Source organism: Cyrtonyx montezumae, unplaced genomic scaffold, assembly GCF_038088225.1.
Source record: "Cyrtonyx montezumae isolate F1298 unplaced genomic scaffold, pur_monq_1.0 scaffold_1, whole genome shotgun sequence".
NCBI lineage: Eukaryota > Metazoa > Chordata > Aves > Galliformes > Odontophoridae > Cyrtonyx > Cyrtonyx montezumae.
In genome coordinates, this window is record NW_027071825.1 from 16,186,179 (window position 1) to 16,204,041 (window position 17,863).

Consider the following 17,863-nt stretch of genomic DNA (forward strand, 5'->3'; position numbering starts at 1 on the left):
TTGGTTTTTGTTTTGCTTACTTTAAATCATATCTGAATTGAGGTCGATTAACTTGTTTGTTTCTTGACTTTTTTAATTATTATTTTTTAACATCATATTGATAGTTACACTTCCTAACAAGGTGTGCTAAATGTACACTGTTTTACTCCGTACATCATTACGTATATCATGTATTGTAGCAAACTGCGCTTAAGAATTTTTAAACAAAGGGATAAAATATCCTGTGTGGGATATTTTATTTTCCTGTGCTCCTGTTCCCCTTAACAAAGCTGTGTGGATCAGCCCTTACCTCGGCAGACCACCGTGTCAATGCACTAACTCTATGATGCTTTTGGGCGAGAAAAAGGGTTCCTCTGCCTGGATTGAGGTGTCAGTGAGCCCAGAGTGGACCCCTTGGAGTGTTAGTGCTTTATAGCTGAGGCAGCTGTGTTGAGTTCCCAGTTCCAGTGATGTCAGAGAGTATTGTTTGAGCTGCACAATGCTGGTTTTTATCCGCTTGGTTTCACTGGGCAGATGTTTTCCAGTGCTGTTTCTAATCCTGCCCCCTTGAGGGGGATGTCAAAGATCGCTAATATTTCTCCGTATGTTTTTAAAATTTATTTGATGCTTAATAATAATTCACAATTCAGGCAGAAAAACTCTTTATGCCTTGGAGAAGCTAACAATTAATTTATTTAGCTGTATTTGGGTACCTGTCATTGTGGGTGTGATCCGGTGACCTGCTTTGCTGAAGGAAATGGGACTTCCTTATACGTTCATTTGCAGAACTTGGTATCTTTTAAGACAGTGATTTCAGTTTATCTAATGCAACATTGAGGTGTGTACAAAGACTCCACGTCTGCATTACCTTTATGCTTTAGAGGTGCAAATGCAATTCTATCTTGTGCTCTTAGAGTCACCAGATCAGGGCCTCATTTTGTAATGATTTGCTCCGTTCTGCAATAGACTTCAAATTAAGTAAACCCAAACTTTTTTTTTTGGAGATTTTTTTTTTTAATTCAGGAAGTAGGATGAAAAACTGAGAACGAAGATGAGTTGAAGCAGCTTTTAAGATGACAGCCCAGGAAAACTTTTCAAAATTAATCTCATCTTCAAATTGATCTTTCAGAATCGTTTTGTTTTGTTTTCAGTGTAGAGCATCCACAAAAGCAGTCAGTTTCCTTTACTTCTAGATAGATCAGTGCATCAAGGGGGTGCTCAAGCTGTAATAGGTTGTTCTATAAGTAGATTGGAAAACAAACAAGAAAACAAGTCTGCACAGTATGCATTGGGCAACAACCCAGAATAGAAGGGCATTGAGATAATTCAAAACATGCAATGTTTTGGATTCCTGCATGAAGTTCATGTAATTAAAACAATATTTTGCAGTGCATTTGGTTTCATTTTTCTATCGTGATATTTCAGTGTATTACTGTTCAGTCCTGATGCATCTACTGTACTTCTGAAGACACCTTTCTAAGGAATAAACATTATTAACACTTGTATATTTAGCGAGAACTGTAGTCTGCAAAATGTGCTGTAATGAATACATTAGGATAAGAGCACTCTTACCTGCCACTAACAGCTTATAATACAGCAAATTAGATGGCCTTGGCACATATTTTATCAGTTACACTTTCTTAAATTAAAAATGGTGTTGAAATATTGGCATCATTTTGTGTTGCAAGCTTGTCTCTTTGCTTTTTTATGCAACAAGTGCGTGATGAGTAGCATTTTCATAAATGTTATCTCGAGAATGTAATCTTACTTTAGTAGCAGCTTAAAACTTCTGTTTTAACAGTTGAATTGTAAAGCAGACAGTTGGTATATCGTCAGGTGACTTTGCCATGGATGTCTCGAATGGATGGAATTAGTCTAGTAAAAATGCTCAAAAATCGTATTTTTTTTAAAATATTCTTCAGTACCATGTTAGATAAAATTAGAATGGTGATCATGGGAATATCTGTGTGTACCACTAGAACTGTATGTAGGTGTGCGAGTTTTTTTCTTTTGTGGCTTTACTTTTTCTTCAGAGGATGAATAATTACCGCTTTCAGAGCTACTACAGGAGAATGGTAGGTCAAGTTTTGCTTTTATAGTTGATTTGTGGAAGCAGTACTTGCAGAGAGAAAAAGTACTTCAATTCCTCATTTTCTTGGTGAGTGTTCCAGTGGATTTCAGTGAAGTCAAGAGCCTTACTGCTACAGTGATGTGTAATGGGTATCTGTACGCATACTTCCGTGATAGGAGTTTTATCTCTGAAACCTACTCTACCTCTATAAGTAAATGCTCTTTTGGATGAGCTCAACACTACTTAACTGCTTAAAAATAGAATCTACTGAAATAGATGAAAAATATTCTATGAACAGGAAAAATGAGAAGAGCTAACATATAGAAATTCTTTACTATTCCAATTTTTATATTAAAATTTATTAAAATAATTAATTACGTCTGGTAGATAATCACTACCATCTTTACATTAAAATTACAGCAAAGTATTATTCATATTGTAAAATTAATGTTAACCTCTGAGTAAAAGCTTACACAAGTGAGCAGATATGTTCAAGGATGTTTAAAGAGGAGAGGTGGAGGAGATGTGGAGCACGCTTGCTGCTGTGGCTGGGATAGTGGTAGAAGTAGCAGAAAGGTGATGTATTTCTATGTCTCCGTAATGGTGCAGATTGAAACTTTAAAATTTTTTTTTCAAGCTGTATAAAATGGCTTCTAAGTTGTTGATTGCTATATGAAGAGGACTTGTGTGTGTTCAAGTATATGTACATACAAGCTTTCTGTGAAAGGTCTTTTAGTAGAAAAGTTTGTAAAATTGTTTTGTAAAGCTTCTACTGAGCCATTCAGAGGAAAATAAAGGGCTGACTGAAAATTAATTCAATTTAAGATCTATTGAGGAAAGACACGTAGACAGGAACTAGAATTTTCAGATGAGCAATACAAGCGCAGAAGGCTATGAGAAGTATGTGCAGCCCTCTTTCCTATTTGTAATAGCCTTCTGTTGAACTTCATTAATGAGTTGCGAGGAACTTTGCAAAGCAGGACTTGTTCCTGGTAGAGTGTCTTTATCCAAGGAATGCATTTGACAGCTGGAGAAAGAACAGTGCTTTGTTGCTGAGGTCCTGGCACCAGTCAAATGCAAGTAATGATTAACATTTACTAACTTTAACGTTCATCCATACCCTGGGTGAAATCTCTTCGCTGGACAGGTGAAGGTAATGTGGTTTTCAGAATGCAACTTGAAAGGTCTTTTTCTGGAGGAGAGAAAGAAAGATGTGTTGCTCGGGATGTTTAGTGCTCTGGGATTAAGCATCAAATCAATACTTTTAGATGATAACAATTTCTTATCCATTTAAAATTTCTACTAGCTACCTCCTTTGGCATTCTTGCTCTATTTATAATAACCAAGCACTTTATAGCTTAGTAAAGAATGGAAGGTAGCTGTGAAGAATAACTTGTACTGTTTGGTATAATAAATATTTTGTCAAAATTCCTTCTGAGATCAGTTTCATGGTGTGGTGTCCCGATAGTAATGTACATAAAACTTTAATTTACTTGTAATATAAAGGAAATGTCTTTAAGAGAGAAACCACTCTCTTAAAGATGAGGAGTTCAGCATGCCTTGGTATCAACCATATAATGATTCAGTGTGCTATTTATAACTTCTTAGTCATTGAAGTTGAAAATATAAAAGCAAAATATTCTGTAGTGTATCTTTTTATTTTTAATTTGTGTGTGGGATGTCAAAAACTGTACTTGTCTCGTGGATGGCACATGCCTTTATGAGCCTATAAATATTTAAGGATATGAGAATCTGCACCCGAGTGGAACATGTTGCATGTAAATTGTCTTCTAAGTTTTACAGTTTTGTTATAAAAAAAAAAACGTTGGTTGTTTAAATGCAACATTTAAATATGAATAGTAAGCTCTAATACAGAGCATAACACTTTGAATGCAATGCAAGAGATGCTGGTTTTGTTCATTGTAACATTATTCAAGTTTGAGAGGAGAAATCCATTATATGATAGGGAGAGGGAGGAAAAGGGCTAATCCTGAGCTCTGGTATAATTTGCACACTTACATGCAAATATCCTGGATTTGTTTCTAGCATGCATAAATCAAACAGTGTTTAATGCCTACAGATACCTATATAGGGAGAATAATTTAACACGTAAGCACAGTTAGACTGATGCAAAAACAAATTGCAATCTGTTGGGAACAAGTGAATTATGATTTAGACATAAATGATAGTCTGTAATTAAAAAATGTTCATTTAATCTTCAAGAGAAATTTGATAAATATGTTAAACCTGACCTGGATGCAGGGCAAGGGTGAAAAGTGAAAGTTCTTCCAGACTGATTTCTGGAAAACCACGACAATCTGGTTTGCAAGGTGAAGACTAATACTGTCACAGAATAGCAGGATCATATTATTACATTCAGGTAATAATGTAGCAATCCTTATCACTGCGCAAAAACTTAAAAATGCAATACAATAATTCTGAAGATCAATTACAACAGTGATCAGATGTAATGAAGTGAATGGTTAAATACGATGTGTTTTAAATTTTTCTTTTGCTATAGAAGTTCTGAATTGTGTTTGCATTTCAGTGGCATTGTAGAGCATTTCTGTATTTGGTTTGAACAGTCTAGGAGCTTGCATAAGGTTATATTGGCTGACTTTTTTTTTCTTTGATATATGCAATAATGTCAATGAGCAATAAATTGCATGTTGTATGCAAGGTATTGGTACTTCATAATAAACAAGAGGAACAGAGTTGCTTATTTTGTGAGTTCTTTCTTATTGCAATAATAGCTCATGTACCTGCAATCATAAATGCATCACAGAATGATTTGGGTTCAGCTGAAAAACAGTCAGCTTGTACAATACCTTGAAGTTGCTGTACTTTGCTTTAGAAATATGTGGGGAGGAAGAGGTGTAAGGCAAAGTGACTGGACTCAGGGTGAAATGCTGTGTAGGACCTCACTGCAGCAAGGAATGTGACTTCCGCTATGAATTGTTGTGTACTATGGAAAAGCTGATGTTTAAACTGGATAGTATTAATTATATCATAATGTGTTATAATACCACATTTCAGAAATAAGCCAAACACTTCTCTGCAGGCTGTGGGTACCGTCATCTGTGTGTTATAAATGTGATGCATTACACAGTCCTTGCCTGAATACTGAGATACACAGTTAAGTTCCGTAGCTCTCAGATTCTCTATGGATGGAGAATGTACGCCTGGGAGCCACGAACTACACAGAGAAGCCCAGAGGTTTCTCTGAGCATGCTCTCAGAGGAAGGTGCTGCCATTGTGTATATGAACTTTGTCGACTGCTTGTATTTCCCTAAGGTTTTGTGCTATGCGCTGATTAAATTTCTGGAAGAAAACAGTGATTTTTACTTTTTTTTCTTTCTTCTTTCCCCTCTCATGTCTTAAGGGGAATCTTGTGCTATTTGTAAACGATATTCTTAGGGTACTCGTTTTACACTCTCTGTAGAAAACTTGTAATTAACTGGTCGACCTATCTGTGAAGACTCAGGCTGGGAATGTCTGGAAGCCTTAGTTGGGGTCAGATGCTGTATAGGTCAGATTTCCAACTGCTTGGCAAAGGACAATGGGGCTCAGTGGGACGCTGTTCAGCACCGGATGGCTTTTACCACTGAATGGAGGAAGGAAGGTGTAAAGGTGGCTGGAACAAGGGATGCGTTTCTGTGGGCTGCTCTCAACCACACAAGTTCAACAGATCTTATGAAAAATGTGAGAACCTCTGCCTGTGGAATATGGAAGTGGGTATACAAAATGCTTCCTACGTCATTTTCTGGTTCATAGCTCCCCACTTTTATATATATTTTTGGTGACCTTTGTGTTCTTTCTGAAAATTTCTTTTGTTTCTGGTACTTGTATTAGCTCAGTAAGTCCAAATTAGAGTTTTTGTTTTCTCGTTTTACATCTTCACAGTGTGTATCTTCCATTTTCTAAAGGATGGATACTGTTGTGAGAATACTCTGTTTTTGCTCTGCTTTTTTCACATCTTTTTTATGACGCTTCTGACATTTTTTTCCTCTGAGCCCGCAGTGGAGGACCCTTAAGGGCAGACTGCTTGTCTCCTTAAGGGTGTGGCCTGTTCTCTGCAAGGCTGTATGCTAAAGAATTTGCGGTTTGCATCGTCATAAAGCTCCCGAGGCGCCTCCCGCCGCACGCGTCTCTCCGCAACGCCCGCCCCACGCGCCGCCTGAGGGAGCAGCGGAGCACGGCGGCGCCTCGGCGGTGGGCGGGAGCAGCAGTGCGCAGGCGCGGAGCGGGCCGGCGCTCTCGCGAGGTGTGCCGTTACAGCTCCGGGGTCGCCGGGGGTCGCGGGCCGCGCGGAGGTCAAGGCAGCGAGGCGTGGTTCAGCGGGAGGCGGCGGAGCTGCGGAGGGGCGCGGGCCGTTGTGCCGAGCACGGCACGGATTGGCAAAGGGGAGCGGGCCCGACCTGACCTTGTCTGCGGGTGAGTGCGGTCACGCGTGCGGTGCTTCCAGTGCGGGAGCCAGCGGAGGCGCGGCCCGGGGCCCTGTTCCCAGGAGCCGGGGGAGGAGCCCGAGTGGAGCGGCTCTCCGCCCCTCCTGGCCTGCGCGGGGCCCTGTGCTGTACGCGGTGGCGGAGGCCGCGGCCGTGGGTTTTTATTTAGGACGTGCGTTCATGGCTTACGGTGAGGTTTTGTTATTTATTATGGACGTGTCTTTGAGTAATTTGTGGTGCAGGAGTATGTCTGTATGTGCCTTCTGCTGTAGTAAATAACGAACGTAGGCTTGAACTTAGGCTTGCTTTACAGGTGTTTGCTATTTTTTTTTTCTTTAGAAACTTGATCTGAAAGGCCCCGTTTGCAGCAGCCATGGGTCTGTCTGCATCCTCCCCAGCGGCTGCAGTTCAGTCAGCAGCTGAGCCATCCAGACAGCACCAGGCAGCCTCTCCACCTTCACAGTGCCCCATGCGTCAGGAGAAAATGAGAGGTAACTGTGCTTGAAAGCTAGTGAAGTTACACTGAAGACTCAAAGGTGTTTGTCGGGAAATGAAAACAACTGCATTAAAAGCTTGAGTCTGTTCCCCACCCAAGGTTACTAGCATGTAACAGTCAATGACAGGACCTCAGCAGTCCACCCAGGAGGTGCCTCCTGCAGAACCTGCAGGCCATTCCTGCTTGCCATGTCCCAGAGGGGCTGTGCAGGGCTTTGGGGCACATCCATGTGGGGCCAGGTTGGTGCTCAGGCCCCTTTGGGGGTGACGCTGGGAGCAGATGTTGTGTATCACAGAAGGGGCGGCAGAAGGGTGCAATCAGGTCCGTGGAAGGAGGATGTGAGCTCTTTATTGACAGAATGAATGTGAGTTGGATTTACATTGGTTTGGAAATCTTGTGACAAACAGCTTGGTGTAGTGGCCAGCATGGCGCAGGGTTTAAGCGTTCAAGACCTGTGTAAGAAGCTCAGATTTGTTCATGGTGTTGGGTTCTAAAACAGGTAAGAAAAAGAAATAGTTACAGAAGTTGGAACATGTTCTAAAACTCAAAAAGTGAAATAGCAGTCTTGTATTTACGTTAGTATTCAATGAACTGTTTCCCATTTTCTGTTGTGTTTTAGAGACTTTTTTTGTAACAAAATATATAATGCTTTTTCCTGTATTTCAGGTTGCCCAATGCACATGAAGGCTTCTGATGGTGGGACTGAGAATACAGACAATGTTCCTGCACATCAGGAAAGAGCATATGAATATGTAGCGTGTCCGGTGAAGTCTGGGGCATCTCAAGCAAACGATGACATAGATCCTAGCAACATGGTAACTTTCACTTAGTTCAAGCGTTCTCTTCAATCTCATTTCTTCTGAAATGCCAAAAATGTAAATACTGATGCTGTCTAAAAATGGGAACTCTGGCAATTAATGTTCTCTTTTCCATTTTAAAACTGCTTTTTCTGATTGTGAATCCAATTATTTTTATATAGGGTTTAAGACTTTTCTTCAAGGTTAAATCATTTTTGATAAAAGGTGGCTTTACATTTTGTAAATGTTTTATGTCATATATTTCTGTTAGTTCCATGCATAGTTCTTAAATTACATTAGAGGTTTCTAGGCTCTGTGCAGTAGCAGTATGGATAAGTACTCACTCAGGTCTTTCTGACGTTTCCTATGATCACAAAAAGTAGTGCAGATTTGAAAGTTAAAGTTTAGCCAAAGATGTCCTTTGGTCTTCAGATGACAAACTTACTCAAGGAGTTCTGTTGCAAAAAAGAGAGGTGACTTTGGTGAATTTCATTGAAGGCTGAACTTCTTGATTTTGGTGATAGCTGCTTAATTATTGCTTTATTTTTTTCTCAAATACTTAATAATTTCTAGTTTGTTTTTTGCTACTGTTGTTCAGGTGATTTTCTGTGTTTTCTAGATGCCTCCTCCTAATCAGCTGCCATCCCCAGGTCAACCATTTCCATTGTCAACTGTTAGAGAAGAATCTTCCATTCCTAGGGCGCATTCTGATAAGAAATGGGTTTATCCTTCAGAGCAGATGTTTTGGAATGCTATGCTAAGAAAAGGGTAAATACACTGAATTATCAGATGAAGTCTGCATGATCCTGAGATTTTTGAAATATCATTAGTTATTAGTCATAGAAGCTATTTAAGAATTTCAAGTGGCAAGCAACTAATTTGCATTTGTAAAAAAAAATACTTTTTTTTTCTTCGGAAAAAAGCTTTAACATGAAGGGTGAGCTGAGGCTGTCTTCTCCCATCATCAGGAAGAAGGCTGACAGTGTCAAGGCAACTGCTGCTAACTCAGAAAATTTTCTTAAAAGTCACTACGTGGTCTTGTATGACTGCCTACTGTCAAATGCAGGAGGCTTCAGTCTGATCCTATAAACAGTAAATAGGATCCTGTGAATCCAAAAGCATTCATTTGACTCCAATTCTGCTAAAAATCTGAAAATTAAAATTTTTGATTTGTAAATGTTTTCTGTCTGTACAAAACTTCAGTGTAGGCAAGATTTGACTGAATGATAAACGATCCCTTGGCCTAAAAAAAGGTGTCTCTGCTGCTGTTTCTGCATTATTTTGAATTTATTTGTTTGCCATTCTGAAACAGATCAAATGCAGTTAACTATTAAAACAATAGTAATGTGACAAAATGGTGTCGCGTTTTGATGCTGTCAGTGGTTTACAGACCAGTTCAGCCCATTCCATGACTGATGGGCTGGAGGTGCCCATGGACCCACATCCCAGAAAAGGGGAAAGGGTAGGGAGATGGGCTAAAAACAAAGCAGCAGCAACGATCTGAGGAGGAAAGCTGATATACTAAATAAGGTATAGGAATGCAAAATAACACAATATAATTACAATATATTAATACAATTAGAATTGAGGCTACTAAATCAAATAAAACGAGGGTCTAAAAACTAAAGGCCTTATACTAATGCAGAATACGAGATGGCTGGGGAGCACACGTGCCACAGAGATGAGCAGAATGGGAAAAACGAGGACATATTGTGACCTGCAAACAGTTTTATCTTTCCTTCTGGAAGGAAAACAGAAACAGAACAGTGAACAGTCGTCTGGAATATGTAGTTCTTCTGAGAACCAGGCACCTAGAAAATCAGCAGTCCAGAACTGGAGTATTAACTCCTAAACTCTCAGTGCATTTCATGATGTTATGATGTGGAACACTGGTAACAAAAATCGTAAAATCGTGACAGATGCTAAAGCCAGTATGTCACGAGCGATTTATATTGAATGTGTAAATTTTATCCTGCATGTGCTTAAATGTATTCAATTTTATGCCTGTTGGAAAGGAAGCACAGTCATAGTACAGGATCAGAGAGATGAAAGATGTTTCAAAGTGTATGCAAAATGTATGGAGTAAAGGACTTTTGTTCATTAAGAACACAAGTGGGATTTTTCCCAAGCATTTTTACAAATACTGTGGATGTGCCATTGTTTGCACATCCTGATAACTTTCTGATCCAGTTAAGCTGTTAATTTAGCTAACAAGAAGTTGTGGATCTCTGTGATGATAACTTAGATAACTAACTGTTTACACAGAAAATGAAGTGGTTCTCAGGATGCTTAAGTAGATGAGACAGAAGTTTCCGCTCTTGTTACTTGTCTTTGCATAAACATTTAGATCTATTGATTCAATGTCCATCTGATAAATTAAGGAATGTGGAGGAGTTACTCAGTAATACTTGTGTTACTTTTTAGGTGGAGGTGGAAAGATGATGACATAACAAGTGAAGACATGACTAACATCATTAAGATTCACAATCAAAATAATGAGCAAGCTTGGAAGGAGATTTTGAAGTGGGAGGCTCTTCATGCTATGTATGTACTCATGAAATGAAAAGTAAATCATTTGGTTTAGCTCTTGCTTTTGTAATTGCTTCAAAGTAGACTTTTCAGTTTACATAAAAATGTTCTGGTATCAGTACATTTCAAAAGTTATGCTCTTCTGTGATCTCCCATTTTGATAATCAGTGAGGAAGATTACTCACATGACTAGAACTGTTTAATTACACTGACAAAACGTATTGGTGTGTTATGTGGATTTGGAGAAATAAGATTTCTTATTGTATCTATTTGAGGACTGTTTATTTTCTTATTGTCTTTGTTATGAAAAAGGTGAGGGACTTAAACTTTGTTTTGAAGAGACTGGTGTCCCTTTCTAGGTCAGTGTAGTCCGTGTTCCTAGAAGACAGAAACTGGGTAAACATACTGTATCTAGAAATTGTTCTCTGAAATTCCAACTTTTGTTGCAGTGGTTTGGATTGTGATTTTTTGTTATTTAATTGTTTTCACTTCTATAACTCGTTACATTTGTGGATAATTTCTCTGTTGGTGAGTTATAGCACACACTCCACAATATCGTTCTCAAAACTGGGGGACATTTCAGACCATAAAAAACCAAAAACCAAAAAAAAACCCACCAATCCTTACAACTGGCTTAGATGACTGTAATTATGCTTTTTATTGTTACTATTTCCCCACTGCTAAAATAAATTATGTTAGTAGTGTGTAGGAGAACTGTTAGGTCAGGACTTGAACTGGTGATTGAACACCTGGTGAAGTGATGTGATTGGCCCAGAAAGCACAAGCATATTGTTTGCACCTGTGCTGCCTGTGGGGCCAGAAGGGGTGGATTCACTCTGGGCTCACATAAGGGCCATCTACTGGAAGGAGACCACTTCTTGGAGCTGCACTGCTTCCTGAGGAGGAGTGCAGCATAGCCAGAGAGCCCCTTCAGCATTTGTGTGAGTTAAACTCTTGCTTCTATATGAGCCTGTTGGCCTGCCTGTAGATACTTTGCTTGGTATCGCCAAGAACCTGTCAGAAGCAATTCTGCTTCTTTGTGAGCAGAACACGGAGTGGACACTTGAAATTAGGCTTTGTTTCAAAAAGTGAAAACTATTATCTTTGTTCTAATTGTGTTTGTAGGGAATGTCCGTGTGGACCATCCCTGATGCGGTTTGGAGGCAAAGCAAAGGAGTATTCACCAAGAGCCAGAATACGTTCGTGGATGGGGTATGTTGCTATGGAAGTAGGACTGCTGGTCAAGTGAAAGGGTGGAAAGATGTGTCTGAAAATAGTGTAAAAGCAATTAGTGATGTTACAAGAGTAGAATTAAAAGTTGTAATCACCAGAAGATGCATGTAGTAGCAGGGATCTTATGCCAGAATCGGAGTAAGTAAATCTTCTGAACTATGACTTCTGCTCCTTCTCCCAGGTTCATGATACCTACCTGTTTAATTTGTCTCTTTCCAGATATGAACTTCCCTTTGACAGACATGATTGGATTGTTGACCGATGTGGAAAAGAAGTGCGCTATGTTATCGATTACTATGACGGTGGTGCAGTAGATAAGAACTACCAGTTCACTATCCTGGATGTTCGTCCTGCATTTGATTCTCTGTCAGCTGTGTGGGACAGGATGAAGGTAGCTTGGTGGCGTTGGACTTCTTAACTACTTCCTGTTATGTTTGATCACAAAGTAAACCTCTTTCCTCTTAGACTGAGGGTATGTGGACAGTAGGACATGAGAAAAAAAGTTTAATGGAACCGATTGTTTTCATCACAGTTGTTCTTTGGGGGGTGTGATGAAGGTGAAGAAATGTGTTAAGTATGCCAATGCTTTATGATACTTTAAATTATATAATAAAGTTATAGAAGCAAAAATATGTATCTTAATTTTCTTAAGATCTGGGAAATCTTTTTTTAAAGAATGTGTAAGAAGAATGTGTAAGATTTCCTTTCATTTCATGCATTTGGTGCTGTACTAAATACACAGGTTTCTGGTTCTGACTGTGGTTTTGAGTGTTAATAATAGTGAAAACTGGAACTTTCATGAATGGTTGCTCTTAGTTATAGCATTAGCATACTCAGATGATAAAGCATAAAAGGTGTGGACTGTTACAAACTGCATGGTTTACTAAATATAGAAAACTACATGCTTGTTTTTACATGGGCACTTTACATATTCAAATATGTTTCCTCAGAAAATTTCATTCAAATCTATTCTGTTGAAGGAATATGAGTATTATAGTGTATTTCTGAAAGTGTGTCTAGTTGAAATATGGAGAGTATCCTTATGCCTTAATTTGCAATCTATCTTTGAACAGAAGAACAACTGATGGTTAGAGGCAGGAAATGAGTGCATAGGTTACTCTTGAAATAACATTTCTCAAAGGAGAAGTTTTTTCTCTTATAGGTATTTATTTGATCATTTAATAAGTTTGTTTTCTGATGTAAGAAAGCTGTGTTCTTTCTGGTGTACTTGTGTGTTTCTCTGTTATTGTGTCTTGTCATATATTCAGGACAGGAGCTTTATTTAAAGAACGTGTCAGGCAGTGTGTCTGGATTTTGCATCATAATTTCATCACCTGTAGTGTAGTATTTCTTCATTTTTTAAAATATATTAACAGCTGCATTGAGGTGTATGACTGTATTCATAACATGTTTTTTCATAGCAGTAACAGGGAGGTGTATTACGGATGTGTATATAACTTGGCTAAAAGGGTAAAAGTGCAAGTCAACACTTTGCAAGTAAGCAAGTGAGGCTGAGTTGGGCATTTTTTGAGTGATGTGTGTCAGTGCTGTGTGGCTGAAATATCTGAGTGATGTTTGTGCTTAAGGGAAATCAATTATTTTGTTTCCTTTTTAAAGTCTTCCACTGTAATAGCTTTAAATTTGCATGGCTTGGTAAATTTCAGTCACCACACACCTGAAATTGTATTACTTCTCCCTTTCACTCTATGTTACTGTTAAGGATAAGTCCTCCATGCAAAAGATTTGAGGACAGAAAGAATAACCAAATATCACATTGTAGTTTCTCAAGTCAGAGTTTCTTCCTGTAACTTTAAAACCTTTAACTGGCAACCAAATGTACCTTAATTTTATGAAAGTGCTTATTTTTAACTGATCACAAAAGCTTTTTTTTTTCTTGAGGGGAAAACACCTTAGTACTTCAGCAAAGTAACTCTTCTGACTTAAGAAAATAATTCATCAAAGAAGCTTCCATATTTCATGCTACTAATGGAGACTAATGATGCCCACTTCAGAGGCTGCTGTCCTGCAGAGTGAGAATAAAACTTATCTAGAAGTCCAGAATCCTAAAAAAATTACCCCTACTTTCACCTGTTTCCAACTTCCCTATCACTTTCCCCTTTTTTCAGTGATTTGTATGTGTGTGTACATATTACAATAAAAACAGCTGAGAGCAAGAAACACCAAGCCTCATTCTGAGTTGGCCAATATATATGTGAGATATAAGAAGTGTGTGAACTTGTATGAAGCATTGTATCTGACAGTAAAAGAGCTATTCCTCTCAGTTCTAACAGCGAAGACTGAAGATAACTGCTTTTTGAGATGAGTTTTCTGAGTTTGATGTATACATTTGGTAACTTGATCTACGCACAATGGAGAAAGCTTTGGCAGCTTTGAAATGACTAGTCTGCACTGTTGGTTTTGGAATCTTGACATTAAGTGTGTTATGAAAACTGTAATTGCTACTAAATCTGGTAAAAGATGTCTCATGCTGCTTATGAGTTTACTATCTTCTGTTATGTTTCATCTTTCCTAGATTCAGAGTTGTTCTTTTCTCTGCTGCCTTGTCTTTCAAACAAAAAGGAGAATCAAATAAATATACTTTTCTTAACTTTGGTATTTGTGATCATATTTCTGGTTCTAAGAATTATTAATACGAGCTTTTGCATGTGCCAAATGAGGTAACTTCTTTAGGCCTTTACAGTAGATCTTTGACTATGTACTACTCATGTTTAGGTCAAGAGAGAACCAAAAAGTAAGGACTAGCATAAGTGTTAACCAGCCAAACCTGCATCTTTCAGAACAAGAACATATGACAACAAATATTTTCATCTTCAGTCTAGCTAACTTCTGCAGAAACGAAGGGGTTTGTTTGTTTGTTTGTTTGTTTTTGTTTCTGACTGGGGGACTGAGGGGCTGTATTGCTGATAAAAGGTTATTTGTGTCTGTTGCTGATTGCTGTTTTGTTCTTTTGCTTTTTTTTTTTTTACTGCCAAAGCTAAGTGTTCTGGATTACCAGTTTTAAGTTATTATGTGAAAGAGGTACGTTAGTTTAGCATAAAGTGGGACAGTAATAACAATTACATAATGAGTTCACTCTCAGGACTTCAGTGTGCTCTGTAAACAACTATTTAAAGGCTAAAATATGTCTGTGATTATTGGTATATCTCCAGAAGGCTTGAGAGCAGCCAGAGGTCTTTCAGTGCTCTGAAAATGATCACAGCCGTCATCTTAGGCAAAGGTCTACATGCAGTGAATCAAGTAAGTATTGATTCTTCTGGCAATGTTCATGAGAACCTATGGTCATATTAGATACATCACTTTGTAAAACATAATTTTCTGTTTGCACTAGATGATGAATCACTTAATGTACATCTAGAAAAAAGCAGGAGCTTATCAAGTTCTTCAAGAATCTTATTTTATGAATGTGACAGTTGCATCTATTTAGTCTTAATACTTGTACATCTTGTGTGCAGAAAATACTAGTCCTGACTCCAAACTCAGATGTGTTCCCTTGAGCATATGTGCAGTGATGAGTTATTTACAACTCTGGTTGTGCTGGTTCCAGCAGGAGCTACTCAAGAGATGTGTCTGCATGTTTGCAGCATGTGTGCTTATGTTTATAAATGGACTGAATGAACCAAATTTTCAAAGGGTAATATAAATACATTGAAAGCGTTGGGATTATTTTTAGGTATTGTTTAAAAAAAGGTTTAAAAAATCTAAAGGAACAGATACTGTTTCCTGTATTGAGGTTCCAGTTTGGATCATAACCTCTCTTACATACTAGAAACCATCCATTTGTTTTCAAAATATCAAGGGAAAAAAAGAACAACAAAGCATCAAGGTCTTAGTCATGATTTTTGCTTTCTAATGCTTTGCCAATGTGGTAACTTCATAGCACTCAGCCATTTCTCTGACGTGTCGCCATGCCTGCTTCTTTCTGGAGACCACAGCCCCATAGGTCTCCTGTCTATAGGGATAGCTAATGCTTTAATTGATCATTGGACTTTCAAAATGAGTTTCCATCTGTCAAAAGATTAAGTGTCTTAGGGAATTGACTTGGAGCAGTTTGAATGGGTGATAAATGTAAGGGCCTTTAAAAAACACTGCTAGACTACAAATCCTTGAAAAACTTGCTTCTAAAATACTTAAAAGGAAAAGCAATAGAAAATGTGGTTTTCCTTTTTTGTTCAAATTATATCTTACATACAAATGAGAATTGATTAACTTTCAAAAAATAGAGTGAAATGTTATGAAAATGCTGGATTTTACCTTAGGAAAAAAAATTATCAGTTTTGTTTACGAAGTTAAATATTAAAATGAATTTATTCCAAATAAAAGAAACCACAGCCACCTGCTTTGGGCCTTAACCCAAACTTGCACATCAGCCAGTGCCTCTGAGATAGGTAATTAAGTCAAAGCGGTGTTCAAGTCCAATCAGTATTTTCAGTATGCTCTCTAGGGAACATTTTTTGTTGAGGTAACATTGCTCCAGTGCTTGTTGCTACGATGCTTACTCTGAAGCTGTAAAACAGAATCTTCCAAACTGATAATTTCTGAGCATACACTGTAAATGATATCATAGAAATCTGGATGGGTTATGGAACCTTGTTTTCTCTTTTTATCCAAAGGCACAAATATAGCATGTTTTCAGCATAAATTATTTCACTCTTTCCTGGTAACCAATGTAAATGTTGTGGTGTAATTCAAAGATGATGCAAGTCACTTGAGTCTTATTCTTGAAGCTGCACTTCATAGGGCTCTAGAATGCTGATACACAATAGAGGTGGTCTTTTAGATTAGCCATGTTTCTAATTTAGAAGATGCCTATGTATGTGTGTATCTATTCCAAGTAAAAAACTGGCACAAAACTTAGGGATAAATAGGTGAATTGGGCCTGATCAGATGGATTCTTAATGCAGAGATGCTGTCCCTCAGCTCTCTTTCCCAGCATTAGCTTAGCTATCACACTCGTGCTGTGGTTATGGATTTTTCATCTCTCTGATCTGTGAATGGACAACTTCAGAGATTTTTAGGTTCTTAGAAATCCTTTAATGCCTTCCAGAGTCCATACTGCTTATAACTGTGGTAGCTGGGACAGCAGGTTGACCGGTGTGAAAATGATGGCAAAAATATGTAGATGAATGGTCCAGATCAATGTGGTTTTTTTACTATTTTTTTTTTTTCAAATACCTGTCTTCTCCTCTGTCATTCACAACCCAGTTTAAGGGGAAAGCAGGTCTAAACACACACTTTTAGATCTAATCACTAGTGGTTGTCAACATAACCCCTGATTGATTGGGAGCCATAATTATAGTGAGTGGAAAGCATAGGATGCTACTTCTGCAAATAACACTGGGGAGATTAATCTTTCTGATGTATGAAAGGTTGCATTCTGTTTGCTTTGTCAGGCAAAGTGGAAAATACTGATATCATCAGTGGTATATCAATTTATGTCAGGGTGCTGGGGGAGTTTTAATACAGGGTAACACCAAAAAGTCAGTTTTTTGAACTTTATTTGCCATGCGTTGATGGGAAAGCAGCCATTTAGAGAAATGAATATGGCTAATGTTTTTCTATCAAACACAGCAATGTTTGAAGAAAAAAAAAAGGAAGGGGGAATAGACCTTGAGTTCCACTTTAATAATAATGGAATATGAAGGCCAGATCGTAACTGTAGAAGTTCATTTGGAATTTAAATATTTAGCATTTTCACTAGTCTGTGAATACAAGAAAATTTATTACATTAAGATGGAATTTAGATCTTTGACATGAAGCTGATATTTTCATAGTGTGAAAAATATCAAGCTGACATTATACTGTCTCATTTGATGACTTCCAAATGTCAGAGTGCAGTAACTTATTCATAGGGACCTCAGTGTCTTGTGATAGTGTCAATTTAGAAGACATTTACATTGACTTTTTTTTATTTAAACATGTAAAATGGAATATGCAAAGTGGATGAGGAGAAGGGGGAAAGACCAGGGGCAAGGAAGTTCTCAGTATAATAGAATGAGGCACTTCTAAGGCTAATTTCCACAATGCCTTCTGAATAGGTGCATGGACTGCTGCCTTGCCGCACTTCTACAGCTCCAGTCTTATGTGCTATTTTACTTGATCCTAGCTCAGCACCCCAGCAATTCTTGGTAATTCAACCAGACTTAAGCCATCAAAAATAGCCTAACATGCTTTGCTGAATAAATAAGCCACCAATCCCTTGCTTCTAGGTGATTTTGTAACGAACGATCTTGATGTATGCCCACTGCTGTCTAACCTTTCAGCCTCCTGCTGCATTTCCAGCTGGGGAGTCTTA

General features: G+C 38.2%; 1 protein-coding gene across 1 annotated transcript; it reads left to right on the plus strand.

Annotated features, from left to right (window-relative positions):
- The first annotated feature begins 6,380 nt into the window (after positions 1–6,380).
- Positions 6,381–12,180, plus strand: LOC136052164 (holocytochrome c-type synthase). Its single transcript, XM_065742068.1, has 7 exons — positions 6,381–6,484; positions 6,835–6,986; positions 7,658–7,806; positions 8,408–8,556; positions 10,213–10,332; positions 11,443–11,529; positions 11,770–12,180. Exons 2-7 carry the CDS (start codon positions 6,869–6,871, stop codon positions 11,966–11,968), a joined length of 822 nt encoding a protein of 273 aa, XP_065598140.1. The 5' UTR covers positions 6,381–6,484; positions 6,835–6,868; the 3' UTR covers positions 11,969–12,180.
- The last annotated feature ends 5,683 nt before the right edge of the window (positions 12,181–17,863 follow it).